This window comes from Pelophylax lessonae, assembly GCF_965119305.1.
Source record: "Pelophylax lessonae genome assembly, chromosome: 5".
Taxonomy (NCBI): Eukaryota; Metazoa; Chordata; class Amphibia; order Anura; family Ranidae; genus Pelophylax; species Pelophylax lessonae.
Window position 1 is genome coordinate 199,950,337 of NC_138772.1, and position 21,672 is coordinate 199,972,008.

The 21,672-nt window shown below is 41.9% G+C and overlaps 1 protein-coding gene across 1 annotated transcript in view; it reads left to right on the plus strand.

Annotated features, from left to right (window-relative positions):
- The window catches only part of AOAH (acyloxyacyl hydrolase), a 209,397-nt gene that overhangs the window by 91,787 nt on the left and 95,938 nt on the right, over positions 1 to 21,672 (plus strand). The window contains exon 6 of the mRNA XM_082259508.1: positions 8,164 to 8,246. Coding sequence (XP_082115634.1) covers positions 8,164 to 8,246 — 83 coding nt within the window. The remainder of the gene's footprint in view (positions 1 to 8,163; positions 8,247 to 21,672) is intronic.

The following is a 21,672-nucleotide window of genomic DNA, read 5'->3' on the forward strand; positions in this document are numbered from 1 at the left end:
TTATCACAAAATATGTGAGCAGACTGCAGTTCCTCTTTAATTGTCCATTCCAGAGAAGACCATTAAAAACCATTGATTTTTGCTATACATCTGCGATATACAATTCTTTTTTTTTTTCAGTGTGATCTTGGGGGAACGCAGTTCTGTCACCTCCAGCACTGACTGTATGTAATGGGAAGGGGTACTGGGGGTGTGCTGCAGGGTTTATCGATGCTGGTTGCTGGAGGATCTATTCTAACTGGGGGGGTATATTTTTCAGGGAGGTCTATTGTTGCTGATGGGGGACGTATTGTTGCTGGGGGTGGGTGTTATATTGCTGGGGGGGTCAGTTGTTGCTGGGGGGGGTCAGTTGTTGCTAGGAAAGATCAACTGTTGAGGGAGGGGTCTATTGTTGCAAGCTGCCTAAGGGTCTTATGATGCTGGCTGTGGGAAGAGCTGTTATTGCTGCTGGGAGTCTATTGTTGCTGGGGGGGAATTGTGTTGTGGGTGGTCCGTTATTTTGAGCGGATCTATTATTGCTGGGGGATCTATTGTTGTTAGGGGGAATTGTGTTGCGAGTGGTCTATTGTTGTTGGGGAGATCTATTGTTTCTGGGGGGATTGTGTTGTGGGTAGTCCGTTGTTGTTGGGGGATCTAATATTGCTGGGGGGGAATCTATTGTTGTTGGGGGGGAATTGTGTTGCGGGTGGTCTATTGTTGTTGGTGAGAACCTATTGTTGCTGGGGGTATTGCGTTGTGGGTGGTCCATTGTTGTTGTGATGATCTATTGTTGCTGGCGGGGGTTCTATTGTTACTGGCTACAGATGATCTATTTTACTGATTTATTTTTTATTACAAAAATTCCATACAAATTACGCAGCATCACAAATTGATACTTGGATCTGTATTTTCTAAAAGGGCAGTTCTGGGAGGTGGGCAGGGGTTAGAACCAAGGAATGGTGTTCAGAGGTGGGTAGAGGGAGAGAAAAGAGATGACTCAGAAAGGGGGAGTTCCTGCACCTATTCTCTGAGAATAAAAGCCCTGGAGATATAAAAAAAATATAATCAATATCCTCAGGAAAAACAATGCTGAATTTGAATAGTTGATGACAGCTTGCATTATTGTAATGTAATATTTTTCTGGAGGACAAAGTAGGTAATGGGAAAATAATGCAGATTGATTTCCTGGTACACTACATTGTATCTACAGCAAATGTTAGGAGTACACCTGCCATTTAGCTGTGCAAAACTACACATTAACATCACAGTCAGCATTGTGTAAAAGCCTACTTGTTGCGTATGGTTATTGGTACACATTCCGGTATATGAAATATCCTATAGAACATTACTCTTCCTTCTTTGTGAGGAAGTTGCTGCAATAGATTCAGCACAACAACTAGCATATGTCTTATACCAGGAATTCCCAAACTACGTCCCTCCAGCTGTTGCAGAACTACACATCCCATGAGGCATTGTAAAACTCTGACATTCACATACATGACTAGGCATGATGGGAATTGTACTTCCTGAAGAACTGGAGGGCCGTAGTTTGGGAATCCCTGTTTTATACAATACATCTCCTGAAACCTTACGGCCTAGCAGTGCCTCTGAAAAAGGACATACAATGAAGGACACCTAAAAAAATTGCTTAAGCTAAACACTAACCAAGTTCGGTTGAGCTGCATACTGTATAATGCACAACTGCAACAGATCTATTTTGAAGTACAACTAAAAGCAAAACTTTAAAAATAAATGTTTGATATAGTGGAGAGGAGTTAGAACACCTGTCAGCTTTTATTGCTGTCTGTGCCCCCCATTAGGGAGACTCACCCTCTCTATTTGTCCTGCTTACCGTTATCATTGAAAGGGAAAGTAAAAGAAAATCTCAAATTTTGGGTTGTCCCCAGAAAAGTAATAAAGAGGAAATCTTCCAATGAGCACACTAGTTCGGGTGACCTGGGAGTCCCCAAGGGATTCCCTTAATTTGCAGGTATTTTCTCTCACTTCCTGTTTTGGCTATGGGACAGGAAACAAAGGGAAATCTCTAGCCAGTGTTTTGACCATCTGAAGTTCAGTTTATAATAACAGATACGCATATTTGTTTAAGAGCCCATTCACATTGAGGTGACACGACTTCGGGGGGCGACCTGTGAAGTCTCATGCAGTGGCGTATTTAGGTTTTGTGCTGCCCTAGGCCTGACTAAACTTGGGCACCCCCTAATTTAAATATGACCCACCCCTTCCTGTAAAGGCCACACCCTTCCTGTTTATGACCCACCCTGTCATCTGTAAACCACATCCACAGTCTATCAGTGCAGCCTCATCAGTTCCCATAAGTTCAGCCTCATCAGTGCCCATCAGTGCAGCCTCATCAGTGCCCATCAGTGCAGCATTTCAGTACCCACCATTGCCAGCTCATCAGTGGCCATCAGAGCAGCATATTAGTGCCCATTAGTACAGCCTATTATCGCCCATCAGTGCAGCATATGAGTGCCCATCAGTCCCTGGGGGCAGAGGACAGTAGGCGGAGCATTTGGCTGCAGTGCTACACTTATTAGCATTGGCGGCCGTTGTACCAGTTGTATTAAATGTGGTCGGCGGCCTGCGGTCTGTCCGAATGTCCTGACCGGCCGGTATTATCATACTGGTAGGCAGCAGTGTGAATGCTTTTATGGGGATATCAGACTGATTTGCCTCCTGGACACTGCCCTCCGGCCCAATTCACCACATAAAACTGGCACTATACAAAAAGTGTAGCGCAAGCCGGTGGGGACCCTTTTCATGCCGGGAGGAGGCTGTTTTTTTTTTTCTTGCAGGGTGCATCTTTTTGCTGCCCCCCCTGCAAAGTGCCGCCCTAGGCCTGGGCCTTGTTGGCCTAGGCCAAGATACAGCACTGGTCTCATGCACCGCTGTGCACCGCGACTTCGGCGCGACTTGCAGAGACTTCCCATAATGGAAGTCTATGCAAGTCGCTCCGAGGCGCCCCAAAGTAGTACAGGACCCTTTTTCTGAATCGGAGTGACTTGTGCTGACAAGTCGCCTGACAAGTCGCGCTAATGTGAATGGGCTCTAATAAGTGACTAAAGTAAAGCTGAACCCCTAAATCAGATCCGTCTATGTGCTTGCAATAGGACATGTTCCTGCAATGGTGCATCATGCAGATTACTGTGTCCTGTTTGGCCAGGTAATTTGCTGCTATTCAGAGCTTTAAAGCGATAATAAACCGCAGACTTTTAAAAAAAAAAAAAACCTGCAAGACAATGGTGTAGCAATATTTCCAGCATCAGTGCTGGATATGGGTCTGCCAGGGTTACTGTTACCACCAACAGCACATTTAAGCTTGTTGCCCAAGTGTGAGATCTGAGACAATGAACAGTCCGGCATCTTGGGTTTTTTAATTTTATTGTAGAAACTTGGATGGGAGAAGGGAATGAGTGGGATACTCCTCTGGCTCAACTAGTTACAAGAAATGGGACACTTGAGAAAAAAATGCCTTCTAGCGCTGACTTGACGCCGGCTGGATGCCGACCAACGTTTGCTGGCGCTTGTGAATACTGACTTGCTGTCACTGAACTGAAACTGACTTCTGACACTCCTGTTAGCTCAAAAGTCCTTTTGCACTGCTTCCTCCAGTACTCCCTGACTGAGGTAGCCACTTGTAGTTACTGTTGCAACTCTCAACACTTTAACACTTTACACTTCAGGGCCCAACCGCTGGCACCCCCTTTACTCTTCAGGGTTATTACTGGCACCCCTTTACTATATTCCTGTACCGGCTAGCTAGCTTCTGGATCCCTCTGACCTTCTCCAGAGTGGTCCCCTCTGCTAGGCAGACCCCCAGGGACAGTTTGCAGTACTCACGACTCAGAATGCTTTCCTGAAACTCGACCCCAACAGCTCCGCTGGTCCTCAGCACACTGGATCCTTCTCTGCAGCTCAGCTCAGCCCTGTATCCCCTCAGGCAAGCCGCCTGGGACACCCGATTCTTCCTGACAGGAGGAGAGACAGCCATCACCTCCCTCCTTGGACCCTGCTTCCTGCCAAAGACAATCTGTCATGTGCTCCCCACAGACTTATACCCACTCCCAGAGTGCTGTGCGGCGGGATGGATACAAGCCCTGGGGTGGTCAGGTTTCCTCCACCGCTCAATGATTTCCCCTCATTGGGTTACAGTGGGGAGACTCCCCAACACAACAGACACACCTGGGAACACATGCCAGCCTAGCTGAAAACATGGCCCTGCTGATAAGCAGACAAGGCCCCACTATATTTTACCTAGCACCTACCTTGGAGGGTGCTACATTGGTATAATGTGCTAGTATGCACCGCATGAAATACTTACCTTAGAACTAAGCCCTCCTGTCACTGCTGACAGGTTTTTCATCTTAATCCTGTCTTCCTTCCGAGTTCGTGTGCTCCAGCCGTCTGATTGTCCAAGCTGCAATGACGTCACTCACATGCATGCGTGCGGGAGTCACAGCCGCTGCACAGAGCTATGAAGGGATGTCAAGGGTATGCCGTGCCTTCAGAGCGCATGTGTCAGTGACATCACCGGCTGCATTCAATGTGAATATCTCATAAACTGTGCAAGTCTAGGGATATTCCATGTACCTACTAATAAGCCTTATCATAGGCTTTCCTGTAGGTACAAGTAAAAAAAAAAGGCTTTACTACCACTTTAAAGAGATGATATCATCAACCAAAAAATTACAAGTAAAGCTACAGAACATTTTAAATGCGTATTGTAGTGTTTTTCAATAAATTGTTTTTATTGATTTGCAATGTGCTTCTGAACTTGCTAGCAAAGCTGACTGCTTCAGAAGAGTCAGTTCCCTAGCACAGTCCCTTTCCTCCATGCACATCACAGCCCTCTCCTCTTCTGGGTGTGTCCAATTACTCTGCGCGCTTGTCAAGCTCCACTGCCCTTTCCTCCCTTCCCAATAAAACCTTTAGGTCCCCATTACTCAGGGTGTTCTGTTGCGATTCAAAAGGGGACTTGTGTGCTGATCCTCTGCTGATTGGAGCAGAGCTGGTGGATGACACATCTATGTCTGCTCAGTTTCTGCAGAGTGGACATGGACAGAGCCCACTCTGCTCTGTGGGCGGCCAGGAGTAAATAGACTCTGCTGTTCATTTACACCTAGCTACCTCCAACCTTCTGTGCCTAAATGGAATTGATGGAGTCTTCTTCTGTTTTTTAGTGGGCCTGATCGGGCCTGGAGGTAGGCGAGTGTAAACTGACACAAGTCTGTTTACACCCACCTGTCCATATGGAGGAATGGACCTTTCAATCGAGGTTCACCTGAAAAACCTGATGACTTGATGGGAACGCCTGTCTGAAAGGGATCTAAGGTAACAGCTGGTGGAGATCAAAGAGAAATACCATAAATTGCCACTTGAATGACAGTTGTAAGTTTGCAGGGGTTACTTACATCACATCCAAGATAGCGGTCCCCAGCAGCAGCCTTAGAGCTTTTAGATGTCTGAACAAGGGATACAGGTAAATAACATGCCTAAAATATGTTAAATGCATATATAAATGTAGCTGAGTGATAGGAATTTTTTTTTGACTGGGTAGTAGTCAGCCTAGTTTTGATTTGTATAGTTGTGCATTTGGTTTCTCCCTAAGCTCAGTGGAGTTGTGATCTCTCACTGATGCCAGTAGGTGTCATTGCACCACTGGCTACAGTATGAGTTTTCTCTGCCAGGTTGAGTTATGAATATTCATATTTTCCCCAACCTTCTCTGTAGGAGGTTCAGACCACTGGAGAATGATGGGTGGAGGGTATAAATATTTGATAGGGCCATGTGTTTGCTCTCTCACCTCAGGCTGAAGCCTGAGCAGTTGCTGCTGGAGTGTATATGCTGCTATGCCCAAAAGCCTGTTAGGGGCCTAACATGTACTGGGTATAAAGCCCTACACATGTGGCCTAGGAGATTCGCCAGCTGAGAAAGCTGACATCTGTGAAGGCTTTATTGCTGATCTACATTGATGCTCATCAGGGCCCCGGCTGTAGCAGAGCTGGGGGGCCTATACCTGCAACTACAAAGACACCCCTGAGACTTCACCCTTGAGGATCCAATCTTCTAATACTTCACTAGAAGGCAACAGGAAGCTATGTCTGGGCAGCTATTCGGTGGCCTAATGAGTTACATAGATACATAGTTAGGTTGAAAGAAGACACAAGTCCATCTGGCTCAACCAATAAAAAAAAAAAACAGTAAAGAAAACCCAACCATACAATCCCATATACACAATCCTATACCTGCAGTTGAACCAGAGGAAGGCAAAAAAACCCCAAGCAAAACATGATCCAATTTGCTACAGCAGGGGAAAAAAATTCTTTCCTGATCCCCCGAGAGGCAATCGGATATTCCCTGGATCAACTTTACCTATAAATACTAGTACCCATTTATATTATGTACACCCAGGAAAAGGAAAGAATCCAGGCCTTTTTTAAAGCAATCTAGTGAGCTAGCCAGAACCACCTCTGGAGGGAGTCTATTCCACATTTTCACAGCTCTTACGGTGAAGAAACCTTTCCATATTTGGAGACGAAATGTGTTTTCCTTTAGACGTAAAGAGTGCCCTCTTGTCCTCTGTGTTAACTCTAAAGTGAATAACTCAACATGAAGTTAACTATAGGGACCCCTTATGTATGTATACATGTTGATCATATCCCCCCTTAATCTCTTCTTCTCAAGAGAGAAAAAAAATTCAGCTCCTCTAATCTTTTCCCATAGCTCTATGACTCCCATTGCCTCTATGACTTTTATCAGTTTGGTTGCCCTTCTCTGCACTTTCTCCAGTTTACTGATATCCATATTAAGAACTGGTGCCCAAAACTGAACTGCATATTCCAGATGAGGTCTTACTAATGATTTGTACAGGGGTAAAATGATATCTCTCTCTCTGGAGTCCATTCCTCTGTTAATACAAGAAAGGACTTTGCTTGCTTTGGAAACCGCAGCTTGGCATTACATGCTATTATTAAGCTTAGGATCTACCAGAACACCCAGATCCTTCTCCGCTATGGATTCCCCCAGTTCTACTCCCCCTAGTATGTATGATGCATGCATATTCTTAGCCCCCACATGCATAACTTTACATTTATCAACATTAAACCTCATTTGCCACATAGTTGACCAATGAAAAAGTGCATTGAGGTCAGCTTGTAAGTTGGAGACATCCTGTAAGGAAATTATTCCACTGCAAAGCTTGGTGTCATCTGCAAAGACTGAAATGTTACTTTTAATCCCAGACCCTATATCATTTATAAAAATATTAAAAAGTAAGGGTCCCAAACCTGAACGTTGGGGTACACCACTGATACCCTTAGACCATTCAGAGTAAGAATCATTAACCACTACTCTATGAATTCTATGAATTCTATATTTTAGCCAATTTTCTATCCATTTACAAACTGATCTTTCCATGCCTGTAGACTTTACCTTACACATTAGCCGTGTATGGGGAACTGTGTCAAAGCTTTTGCAAAATCCAAGCATACTACGTCCACAGCCACTCCTCTGTCCAAGGTTTTACCTACCTCCTCATAAAAAGAAATCAGGTTTGTTTGTTGAGTTATAGTTTTGTATTGCTGTCTGTGTTCTTATTGCAAAAATGTACTCTAATTTCTTCTCAGAACTGGAAGTGATAGAACATTTCTCTATTGGGACACAGACAAAAACCAAAGCATGTTTGTTTCAGTAGAGCGGAGAAGGGTTAGAGCGTCTGATTACTTTTATTGTTGCCTGTGGTTTTATTGTCCCAGTGATGGTGTCATAAGGATAGGATGCAAGGGTCAATCTTCCCAACAGGTTTACATATAAAAATAAAACTCTTCTCTGCTCTATCCTAAATGTAAAAAATAAAACGCAGTTAAGCTTTACAAACGTAATATTCTGTAGAATAAAATACATGTACCATTTGCTGGTACTATATCACATACTATATGTAAAATTATATTCCATTCACAAGAGAAGCAAAGACCTGGAAAGTGTTTTTGCCTTTCTTCAACCATACTGCAAATGACAACTTTTTGTTGAACAACTTCCAATTTGGATATAATTTGGCAACAGTAACTCTTAATTCAATTATATTTCAATTTTACATAGAAACATTGTTTAATTCCCTGCCTATAAATGAAATAATTAACAATAAACACTCTTCAATTTTTGTAGAAACACATGGAAATCGTTTATGGCATTCTGTTGAAGATTTGCTCGCTTCCCGTGTTTAAAAACATCTGTAATGCAATAGACTCGTAAGTATCTGTGTTGACAGATCAAAAGCATGATAGCAGGTCTAAGGCAGTACCTATTACTTCCAGTCCACTGCAAAGAACATTAGCTATTAACAGTCACTATGAGCTTGGGTACAATTGTAATTGCTTAAAATGTGTGAAATATACTCTGCAGTTTCTGATGCTTGTGCAGTCAGATTTACCAACAATACCCTGAAGATAAGTATAATACGTACTTTACATTTTCCTATTACTTAATTGTTTCTTCTCTGCATGTCTTAATAGCGTAGGGGTAATGGAAACAAAATCTGGGATAAGGCAATTACTTTCTAGACACAAAGGAACATGTGTTTTGTCAGTTTATACAGGTTTTATTCTTGTTTGCCTAATTTAGAACATTAAAGAAAAATGTATTGGTCAGGAGTTCAAAGTAATCTCATTTGTCTTTAATATCTTTTGGGAAACAAGAATCACTTAAAAGTGAATGTTAGATTTAGGTGCTTTTGTAACTGTTTTAGAATATGGTTGTACTCGATAAATTGTTCTGTTCAGACATACCCAAGAGCATCCCCTTGTTCTATAAGGCATGTTCAGGCTGACTAATGATCATTCTTGCATTGAATGTGTAGACCTAGAGGCAGCTACTTCATTCTGCATACGATTTCCAGAATCAAGTAGGATGACAATGCTAACGGCTAAGCAGCGATGGCTCAGATGGTAATCTCAACAACCATAATGTAATAAAACCTCACTCCGCAAAACTGTTCCAAAACAGAAATATTATTTTTGGCTGGAATTGGAGTAGTAGAGTATATTGTGTTAGCCATTGGTTATTGCAGAAAGTTTAAAGTTTACGCGATACCCTTTACTGGCTAACATAAAGTGTAACTCCACCTTTGTTGAGAATAAAAAATCTCCTATGGGTGATCAATGTTCATTGCAAGGGGTTTTTTTTAACAATTTTTGTGGTAGTCCTATCTTTTTTTTGTTCTGAAGTAAAAGGTATTTGTTCTACTACTGTATGTCCTTACACAACTAATTCCCAGATGGGAGGGTCTACACTCATTATAACCAACTGATGCACTCTCAGTGTTCTAATAAGGAACCTTTTGGTGTCTGCTTTCCTTTAGAAGTATTTAACCCTTAGGGACTATTTTACCAGATATGAAAATCCTAATGCAGTGAACATCTACAATTTTACTTGCATCTTGGTCATATGTCAGAGAAAATCATTAAGCCAATATCAAGAGATGACATTTCTGGGGGGTTTCTGTGTGCCAGCTGTGTACAGGTTGCTATTTGCATTTAATTTTTTGACAGTTTTAGAAAATGACACCAGCTTCAGATTCATGTAATTAAAATTACTTCTCCATTTCAAATTGCAAAATGTCTTGTATGAAAATTTTATATGATATACAGTATATACAATATTTTATAAAAATATATTGTTTTTTTTACATCTGTTTACGTATTTTGTAACTAAAAGTGGATTTCCCTTTAAAAATGCAAGATTTTGGGATAATTAAGATCCATGGTGGGTGGGGCCTGCTCACCCTTTCTTGTGCATGTGCTCATTAATGCTTGTGATCAGGTGGGGTCACGTTCATGTGGAAGTCAAACCTTATGGCTTACTTAGAGATGTGCCATACACTGTGTGCCATAGTGAAATGTTCCTCTGTGAAACGTGCTCTCCCTTGTAACTATGCACCCTTGCTTGATGTATGTTGCATTAAGAAGGGACACTGCTGAGCCTTCGCCCTCTCCACCAGTTTCGCGTATCTCTGCCACCTCACTCCTAGTGAAAGAATAGGGTCCCACTGAGCACCTAGCATGGACGTTATGCGTGCTCTCACCTAACTCCTTCCCTCTCCTTTATCATGTGGCCAGCTACATGGGGTCTCCATACTGCAGGTTTAGTCCTGAATGCTTTTGGGGAACCTTGCTACCGGGGGACCTGTCTACATATGTGCAGAACTGAAAAATGTGTTTAATTTCTTTTCGAATAGATTCATTATGCTACTAATTTAGTTTCTTTGGTTTGTTTTGGAATTCATTTAGTTTCATTTAAATTGATTTAATTTATTTTGTTTATTAATTTTCTAACAAATTCCAAATTTTCATAACGATTCGAATTTGAATCGGTCAAAAAACTATCGACCGATTCGAATTCTGTGTGAAGAATAGCTGGTTGTTAAGGAACGGGCCAAGAAGCCGGCCACTGAGTCATTAACAATCGTTGAGTCATCAGCTGTGGGGGGGGGTTCTGGGATCTGGGGGCCCTCTTATTAAATATTCCAGCTCTGATATTCCGGTTTCTCATGGGACTATATGGCACATCAGCTTCTCAGTATCCCATGCATGTGTGGCAGCGGCTCTGGTGGCCTGTAACCCGTCCTTCCCCCTCTTTAAATATGAAAAAGGAAGCAAGGCCCAAAAAGCCCATGAAAAGGGTCCAAACCCAGGTAACCCCTTCCCATTCTAACTTGCTAAAACAAAAATCATCACTGTAGTTAACCTGCCTACACCCTTCTTCAAGCTTCATACAGTTGTAAAATGGTTCTAAAACCCATATATTTTTACACAGAGTTAAAAGGAGGAGCAATATATTTTAAAAATGGCTGGAGTTGCTTAGCAATCATTTGGTGTGTGGTTACTGTTCATTGTTCAGGGGCACCTTTTGGCAGCCATTTCTCTAGTGTAGCGTTACCCCCAAGGCACTGGGAAATTAACAGATTCTTTCATCAGAAGATTGCCCTGCAACCAGGCACACGTTCACAGTCACTCTTTGTCTCAAAAACAAGTCTAGAGGGTATTATTTTTGTTGGTTTTTGGAATAACTGGTATAGGATTGAATTAAAGTGGGATACTCCAAAAAGAGACTTATTATAGGCTGGGAACAGTAAACTCCTTTCTGAAAAGCTGAAGCAGAAGTCCTTGCAATAGCAAACTATGGACTTGGCTTGTAGTAGAAGCATTTAATAGCAGGTTTCTTTCTTTAGAGCACCAATAGCAGAATCCCTTCTAAAAGAACTTGATAGACTAAGCTCTTCCGAACACCAGCCAATGTCCCCTTTGAACAAACACTCAGTCAACTCTCTAACACCAAAGTAATGGCAGTAGCCCAAAAGTCCAAAAGATCTGTCAGCAGTCTTTACTCACAAATGTCCAGGGAAAGTTGGTTGACTCCTTCCAACATCCATGCGACACCTTTCTCCTGTGATACAAGACTAGATCTTCAGGTGACAGACCCTCCGTCATCTCTCAGTTGCGTCAACATCCAGGCCTTTAGGTCACCCACTTGAGGGCTCACGAACGGCAAGCGCGTGGCAGGGGTGTCCTGGAGGGCAACAAGCTCTCCAGGCTGTGTTTTTCTGCTGAAGGAAAATATCCAGAAGTTCTGTGTCTCAGACTATGGGCCTGATTCATAGTACGGCGAATTGGCGTTTCGGCGTGATTTTGCGAAGCGGCGATTATTTAAGTCTGAAATTGGCATTCAAAGAACGGCGGGCGGAAAATAGCGCCTAGTGTGAGATTCATTAAGATGCAATATGGTCAGAGCGCGACTTAAAACCACGCCAGCTAAAAGCTCGACTAAAGTTTAGCCAAATTTTCCCCTGTACCCCCAAAAATCCCAAATCACTGTGGAAGGTGTGGAAGTCAATTTGGAGATGACTTGCGTTTAAAAAATCTCAAAAACTGACTTAGAAAGAGAGATATCTGCGAAAGTGTGGAAAGGTTAAACAGCTCCTCCAGCCGCGAGCTGCGAACTCGCGAATGTGCGCATGCGCAACGTCAAATTGGCTCAAAAAATTTCGCCAGCGCGATTTTGGGTCAATTTTTTTTTGAATACCGCTTGCAAATCCGCTGTCTCGCCCATAGAAAATGGCAAAAACCGGCGGAATTGGAAAAACATGCACACTTCCAACAAGGGATCCTTTAGTAAACACCATCACATTCCATACACCTTTCCTGCTAACTCCGAAATCATAGCAGTCAAATCTACAGTGTTTATATAGAACCTCCACATTCTCTGAAAAAACCCACAAAATATTACATTGGGGAATTGGTCGTCAGATAGAAAAAAAATAGATGTAAAACATATTTCAAAGAAAGATTATTAGCATTTCACACATATCAAGGAAATGTCACAATTTTGACAATATTTTATGTGTTTCCAAAGAATGTTTTTAGAAATATATTGCAAATACTACCTTTTCTTCCATATGGGTATGGCCAAGTGTTACCATTTTACTACACATTTAACTGAAGGTATATATATATATATCCCTTATACTTGGCTAATTAGCAAAGTATGCCCAACAAACAAATAGAGCTTTAGCTCACAATATTGCTACATATTGACTTTATGGGGCATCTTTTGTATTTTGTTCATGTCTTTGGATTAAAAGTTTGCTGATACACATGCCTTTTTCAAACATGAACAAAATTAATGATGTCAACATTTGGAGGATTGGAGATATCCAAGTGTTGCCCATACAGAGGGCACCTTCCGGATTCGAACTTACAAACCTACAGCAGGAAGGCAGACTCCCTAATCATTGTGCTATTTCTCAGTGAGCGTTGGGTGTTTTCCTCATGCCGTCAAAATGCTCACATGGGAACAGGGGCCATTGAACTGAATAGGATTGGATTTTTTGCCTGTTTTGGGAGCTGATCCTTGAGCTGGACAAATCCCCCTCAAACGCCCCCAAACGGGCTACGTTCACATGTACGTGTTTGTGGTCTGTTTTTGGGGCTTTTGTAGGTGATTTCATATAACAATGCCTGCCCAAAAAATGCATGTCAAAACGCCTGTGAAAACGCCAGCCAAAATGCACATAAGAACGCCTGATATAATTGCCACGCCAAATTTAGGGATGTTCATGAGTGATGAGTCAGATTGTTGGCTTACATATCTGGTCAATCGTCACAATCTCACTTCTCAAATCCCAAAAGGTGTGTTTCAATTGTTTCCCTAAATATATATTTCTCTCTCTCTCACGTAATTGTATATATATGTATGTATTCCTGTATCTAAACATTCTAAATAATGACTAGCAAACTTCAAGAGAGAATTTTTTCAATTCACATATACTATACACACCTACATACATTTCTATTCCTCATTTCTATTTCCCTTGTTTTGGCAACTGAGCATGCTCCAAAACACACAGGATACACACAGTTAATTTTTGGACTGGGCGTTACCATTCTGGGTGTGTTTGCTTGGATTATATATAGCTCACTCAGACATCAGGAAAGATTTGACCTACGAAGAGGTCCAATATATTTGTGTGTCACATGTTTTATGGGTAACATTTTTGGCCCTTTGTTATTTATGGAGGTGAGATTTGGCTGTGTTGTGTGTTGACTCTCTGTAAGTATTTATTGCTGTTAACATAATTCTGTCAATCTGCACATGCATCTGTTGATTATGGGCTCTTTGTCGATGTATATGGTCTAAATGTTGTACAAAGGTTGTTTTGGTTTGAAAAATACAAATGTAATAAACAGCATGTTTCCAATTTTTTTTTTAAAATGTCTTCATGTGTCTAAATAAAGTTTTCTGGTGTCCACAAATGTATGTATTTGTATTTCTTTTTCTAAGTTAAATCTGCTTAATGGTTGTGTATGTTCACTATTCGCGAATTCGCGAATATACAAAACCGCGTTCTCACATTTATACATGAAACCGGAAACGAAACTTTTGCTGCGTGCACACGTTTCCGGAAATTGTCCAGGCCCTGTCGTAAGTGTGCATCATGGCTCCTGCACTGTTTACAGACGAAATCGTGGCATTTGTGTGTAAGGTAAGGAGGGGGTGTGAGTGTGCAGGGTGCGGGATGGGGGATGGGGGATGGTGGCAGGGTGGGTCGCTTATCTAGCGGGTGTGCAAGAAACTTTTGGTCTGCTGATCTGCGCATGCACTTTCTGCCTATTAGACGTGATCTAGAAGCTTCCTGTTATAGAAACTTCCTAGATGTGAACCTGTTCCCTATATATATATATATATATATATATATGTATGTGTGTATATATGTATGTGTGTATATATATATATGTGTATATATATATATATATATATATATATTATATGTATATATATATATATATTATATGTATATATATATATATATATTATATGTATATATATATATATATATATATATATATATATATTATATATATATATATATATATATATTATATGTATATATATATATATATATATATATATATTATATGTATATATATATTATATATATATATATATATATATGTATATATATGTATATATATGTATATATATGTATATATATGTATATATATGTATATATATGTATATATATGTATATATATATATATTATATGTATATATATGTATATATATATTATATGTATATATATATATTATATGTGTATATATATATATTATGTGTATATATATAGATGTATGTATGTGTATCTAAAAAATATATATATTAGACAATATATATACTATGTATATATTATATACAATATATATACATTAGATACATTATAGAATATGTTATATACCATATATTAGTGTATATAATAGGGAACAGGTTCACATCTCTGAACTTTCTATATAGATATAGATAGGCATACCCTGCTTTAAGTACACTCACTTTATATACAATCGTGAGTAAGGACACAGCTTGTTCAGCTTGCCATGACACTGCTCACAAACCATAAGTGACAGGGATAACAAACTTAGGGAGCAACGACAGGGTACCCAGGTACCCAGGACTACACCATATCCATTTTGTGGCTGGCCAGCTTGCCTAGGTAATCTATCATGTCATAGTCCTGGATCCCCTTAACATGCTCCCACATGGTTTGGGAGTAAGGCTATGTCAATGTGGCCAAAATTTACAATGGAGCTGGTGTATTTTCATGCATCGAGAAAAGAAAAAAGGGATTGCTTCACTTTAAGTACATTTTCAGTTTCCATACATGCCCTGGTCCCATTGTGTACTTAAAGTGGGCTATGCCTGTATATAGATAGATTTGATTCGTTTCAACTTTTACACAAAATGAAACCCAATTATCTGTGACAGATTGCTCTGACGCTTTGGAATCTATCTAGATAAAGACAAATGTATTGACCCTTTTCATATATGCAAGATTAGAAACATTATATTCCCTAAATGCATAATGCCAAAAATTATTGCCTTACATACATCCATACACACTGCAAGCTCGGCCCCGTTTGTCTTGTCTGACACTCTTACCATCATAAGCTGGATCTGCACACAGCAGCTAATTGGTTCACCTGAGATGGAATCAGTGATCACAAAAATCTGGAATGGTCATGTCTTCAAAGGATTGCCTTGAACAAATCACCTCTAAAAGAAACACATGAGTGTATAATCACTTGTCTCAATGGATCACATTCCCAACAGACCCATCTCACACTGCCATATGATAATGAATGGGGGTGTCCATTGCAAGTTAAATACACCCCCAGATCCCATTGCTTTGTTAATTGACAGATCTAACTGGAATATGATGGCACTGCTGTGAACCACTATGCCATCAAATTCTGCTGGTGACCTTTAAAAAGGATTATGTGTGATTGTGTGGATAATTATGCCACCTTAAATTTGCATCTCCCACATACCATGTGCAACTCTTGCAGGAATTGTGAATCAAGGATAATTCAGCACAGCTTAATGAACAGACACATTGAGGAGTGTAGGAACACACCGTCAGATTACCCGATCACACTATGGGGTTTTAACTCCTCCATAATTTTGCCACTTTGGAAACCAAGTGCTTACTTTATGTATACTTTTTAGACGGAACTACAATTTCTAGTAGGGTGATATCATTGCATGAGATTTTCCCTCACTTCCTGTCTTAGTGTCACCAAGACAGGAAGTGAGGGGAATATCACTGTGGGGAAATAGCTTGCAATTGTTGCCTTATAATGTCCATAGTATATATAAAAGGAAAGAATTGCTGGCTGTATCCCCACGGGAGATTCCCTCACTTCCTGTCCTGGTGACACCAAGACAGGAAGTGAAGGGAAATCTCCTGCAATGATATAACACTGTTACATGTTCTAGTTATGTAGCAAACTTAAGAATATACAAAGCAAACATCTTTTTTTTTCCATTTTGGCAAAATCATGGATTCATTAAAAAAATATCTTTGTTTGTCCCGTGGCTTGCAGGAAAAACATTTTGCCTTGATTCCACCATCAACACAGACAGGGGAAACCCTCCTGCGGAGCCATTGTGTTCTCCTGGTGCTGCCCCTGCCAGGAAAACACAGTGATTATTGCTAGTGGCTACAAGAGATGCTAGCGATAAGTGTGTGTAAAATCTGACAGACTGGTTGTACGTTGTCCTCCAGGTGATCGACCAATCAACTTGGGTACCTTCAGCCTGGCCATACACAGTTTAAATCTGCATCTCAAATGAAGCAATCCCATTTACATATAACACTCCATAAAGGAGAATTGAGGGGCTTATCAGGTCTGCGTCAAAAATTAACAGCCACACCCAATCAGACAGCTCGTGTTAAAAGGGACCTGAAAAGCAATCTGCATGGCTTGCTTTTCCAAGCATTGGCTAGTTTAGTGAGCCTGGACTAATAACAGTCACTGTAATGCTACCCATACTGCTGTCCTTTTAACATGGTGACAAAAGTTGATACCTATGCTACATGTGTGTAAAGTTACTTGCACCCTGCTAAATGGACAGCAATAAGGTTGTAAATACAGTGACTGCCTGTCCCCCCCTGATGGCGGCCCTGGGTGTGTCATGAAAGGCCAATTGAGAAAATGGCTATATCATGTAGAGGAAATCACCAGTGTGGGGCAACCTATGTCATGGAGGTAGATTTGGACATCGATGTATATGTATCACCAGAAATGGAATTCTTTGTTCTACAATATCTCAAAGACGACCTAGCATGTTATTTGAAGACTGTACTATTTTGGACATACTTGGACTCAAACATACACTGCTCTTTCCACAGCTCCTCCTCCTCTGGGGGTATGATAAAGTTTATACGCATCTTCACCAAAAGCACAAGATGATGTGTCGTCTCCGGATGAGGCTGCAGCGGAGATTTCAGTTTCTGCCTGAGATAGTGGATCTGCAGCGGGCCTGGAGTGATGCCAAAAGGCGCTCACCCAGGCTCCTGCTAAAGGGTGTGGAGCAAATCTCCGGTAAGTAAAAATATACATTACATGTGACCAGATAGGTTACAATTTTTTGGGTAGGTGGACATGTGTTTAGCTATGCAACAACACTAATACCAACACCCCCCCCCCCCCCTCCCTCTCGCTCCTACCTTTCCTACCTCCATCAAGTGTCTCTTCACAACCTTTAATACTACTATGTACATTCGTATTTTTTATGTTTTTTTTTTTTCTTCTGCTTCTAGCCAAAGCGGACGGACGGCACCCTCTTGTGCTTTTGGTGAAGAAGGGGAGGAGGAGGACGGCCACACTCCAATATGCAGTCAGAGGCAGCGAGCCATTTGAGCAGCTGAAAATTGTGGATCGTAAGTAGAAAATAAAAATGTTAGAAATTTCTAATCTCTAATCACATTTTACAGAGCCCCCTTTACATCGGAGTCTCCAGACTTACTACACTGTAAGAGGGAAGTGTGAAGACTCTGATATAAGGAGAGTTTGGGAACCATTATTTGAGGGGGGAAGCTGGGGACTCTGGTGTAAAAGGGAACTCTGTGTTCCCCAAAGCTCCCCCATACATCTGAGCTTACAGAGACCCTCTTACACTTCCCTTCCTCAGTCCACCACAGTCAAGGGCACAACAAGTCCCACTGCAGAAGGCTACCTGCTTGGACTTGTAATCCTCTCTGTAGGGGAATGAGGAAATACTGCCTGCTATGCTAAGACTTGTAGTGCCCTCTGTTAGGGACTAAGGATTCCTCAGTCCTCAACATTCTAGGGCACTATAAGTCTCAGCATAGTGGGCTGTCATACCTCAGTCCCTCACAGCTCGGGTCAAAAACAACACAGTTAAACATCTAAAGGACAACTCCAAACAAAACTACCAATAATGGACAGAGTCCATATGCTCTATAATGTCAAAGACCCGCTACCACTCACCTTCCACCTCTGGTGCTGTCATTGTGTAGGGCAAAGGGCTCCATCTACACCATGTTTGGCTTTCATGTCAGATAGGCAGGACTTGCTCAGCTCCACTCTCTTCCTTGGCAATTGACTCTGGCGTCATTGTGGATCTTTCCTCCTCTAGAAAACCCCCAGGGGCCCTCTCCTTGTCCCCCAGCCACCCAGGGCCTTCTTCTCCTCCTCCTCCACCAACCATTTTCAGACTCTTCCAACTTCCCTGGGGCTACTCAACCACTTTGCATAGTGGACACAACAAATCTATGACCAGCCTGCAAAATATCAAGTCTGGGCCTGGTTACCTGTATGTTCCGGGTCCAGGGCGGAGCTCTCCTCCCAGAGCAACAACTGATGATAGCAGAGTGAGTTGACCGGCCAGTCACTTCCTACTGGTGCAGGTACACACCTACCGATTCCTCCACATCTTAGGATAACATGATCAGACGGCCAATCCCCAGGCAGAGAAGGAGGAGTAAGTGTCAGCGGACAACAGACACCTGGCAGACGCAGTGAAGGGACTGCAGCACACTGCTGCAACTTTTTGATCCGAGGATTGAAAGCAATCTTTTACTTGGGAGATTTCCCTGACTGCGCCCTTCGAAATGTTGGTGCTCCGCCACTGGCCGCAAGGCCCCTGTAGGTGCGAGGCCTTAGGCGCCCGCTTAATTTGCATGGTGCCCTCCTGTTTTAAAACATGGTCAATGCATCTCATTGGTGTAAGTGCACTTCTATGTTCTGAATTGTAGGGGCATTGAGTATGGTGCTAGCATGATGAGAGGTTACTGCCTATTTGTGTCCATAAATAATATATAATGTTTTTCTTTTATTTTAGAAACCAGTGATCAGGATGTTGCGGCTCAGCCTTCTCAGGCCCCCTGTAAGTAATGTGGATGTGCTGGTGTGTTGTGTATTAGGTCGAACTTGGAGGAATGATTGTTTGTTTTGTTTTCTTTTGTGGTTGATGTAACTTCAGCAAGAGAGGAGCCTCAGGCAGGGCCAAGTCGCCTGGATCCGGGCCAGGAACAAACTGTTGGCCAAGAAGAGGCCAATTGGTCCGACTCGGATGAGGACCTGGGCTCTCCTCAAAGGGGAAGTAAGTATTCTACATGTGTTTGTGTGTTCAATGTGTCCTGGTAAATATAAGGGCTGTAATATATATATTTTGACATTGGGGTTTTGTAGCAGCTGACATTGAGGATGTTTGTTGTGGAGGACTGGGGAAGAGGGGCCACTGCTTACCCAGTCCACTGTAACTACTACCTTCAATGTTTCCAGACTACTTTCTGTGTGCCTTTATCAAATAGCTTTTGTTCAAGGATTGTATTTGTGTCTTTGTGTTTCTAGGAGATACAACGCCATCCCCCCATGAAGGGACACCATCCCCCCATGTAGGGTCTTCCCCATCCTCCCCCACTCCAGGCTCCCCTGAACTAGTCTGTAAGTACCTAAAATTAGATTCTCACATGAATTGTGTGTGCTAGGATGATGTGTATCTAGGATAATCTAAGTTGGAGTCAAAGCAAGTGTAGTTTTGCTATATGTGACAGGAAGGTTGGTCATGAAACACTCTTGCTTAACCTTCATGTTTGAAAGGTGGTTTTGGGGAGCTTTACAGGACATGTTATCTTTTGTAAGTTATCTCAAGCCACCCTATTCTAAATTGGTGTTAGTTTCTCTACATTGGAAATGGTGTGCTTTGTACTTGTAAATTTTTAGGGGACATTGTAATTTAATCATGTCCTGATTTAGTCAACACTGAAAATGTGTGTTTGTCAATCTTTCATAAATACTCTTCCTCGGTAATGTACCACATTCCAGTTCACAATTTGTGTTCTTTTTGTGCAGTTTCTCCAGAGCCAGCCACGCCATCCACTTCAGGGGCCCCAAAAAAACCTGATGATGGTAAGTTGTGTGCTTTTCCAGTAATGTGTCTACTTAGTAAGTGGAGAAATGCTAACTGTGTATGTCCCCGCTCAGGCTTCAAGTTGTTCTAAAGGCAGCGGGTTCTTTATGTGAATGCATTCTATGCATTAGTATTCCAAGTGATAGGTGTGCATATTCCCCCTAAGACTTACTGGGACCATTTTTTACGGTCCAAATTTTTGCACTAATACTTGTCTGGAACAGACTCCCCCTCCTCCTTAACTGAGGTGACAGCATGCCAATATTGCCTCCTGATGCTGTCACTCCTAATCATTGAGACCATTGGAAGGGAGGGGGGCAAGGCTGGCTCACAGCCTAGTGCCTGAACAGGCACAGGGTGCTTGGCTTCATCTCATGTGCCTCCATAGCAAGCTGCCTGCTGTGGGGTCAAACAACAGGAGGGAGGTGCCTAGAGGTGTGTACAGGGGCCATGTAAAAAGGAGGATTGTTATTTCTCTTGTCCCCAAAAACCTAGAGAGTGTAAGTCTAACCTGATTAGTTTTCCGCAGCCCTCCCAAAATGATATGTTTCCAACACTTAGAACAGGCAGGGCTGAGGCACCAAAAACATCAGAAAAACACAATCAGCACAAAAGCAGGGAGTACGTATCCTTAACGCTACAAGCTTCACCCAGAAGAATGACGCTTGCACTGTACAAATCTGCATCACCACCATATCAATGTCTAAATAAAACTGTCAGGGAAATGTGGAGGGGTAATGAGTGGGTGTTAGAGCGTTTTCATGACTGCGTAACCTACAGTTAGCGTGAGTCCATTTGTTGATAAACTTTTTCTTCTCTCTTAACACAGCTGGGATGGCGGAAAGGAGATCAGGGGAGCAGACACATCTGCTCCGTCCAGAACTGGCCCTCAAAATTCCTAAGGGTGAGTCTCTACTATGTGTCAGGTTCAATCTATAGACAGTAAGAGTGAGAGAGAACGCTCCACAGATTCCAATGGTGATAGAGATAAATGTGTGCACATGTATCGTGTTGACCAATTGAACCCAAAACACCTTACATTCTTCAAAATGATTGCTTGTGTTTACATGCAGAAAAGCATTTTACTTAGCTTTGGTGGAACTGCTACTAACATTCCAAGCCATCTTATGTAACCTTTTGAACAATTTGCTGTGAAAGTTTGAGTTTAAGGTTTACAACAGCAATTTAGCATATTTGCTTCAGAGTGTTGATAAAAGCCAACCAATAGACTCCTAAGCATATTTGTTGAGGCACATTAATTACAATCCTTGTTTGGATCATTTTGCCTAAAACTAATTGTCATGTTTTTTTCTACCCAGGGCACACCCACCTCACCTACGAGGTCCTCCTGGATTATATGAGGTGGTGCGGAGACCGAATTCTATATTTGGAACACCTTTGTGGCGTGGATC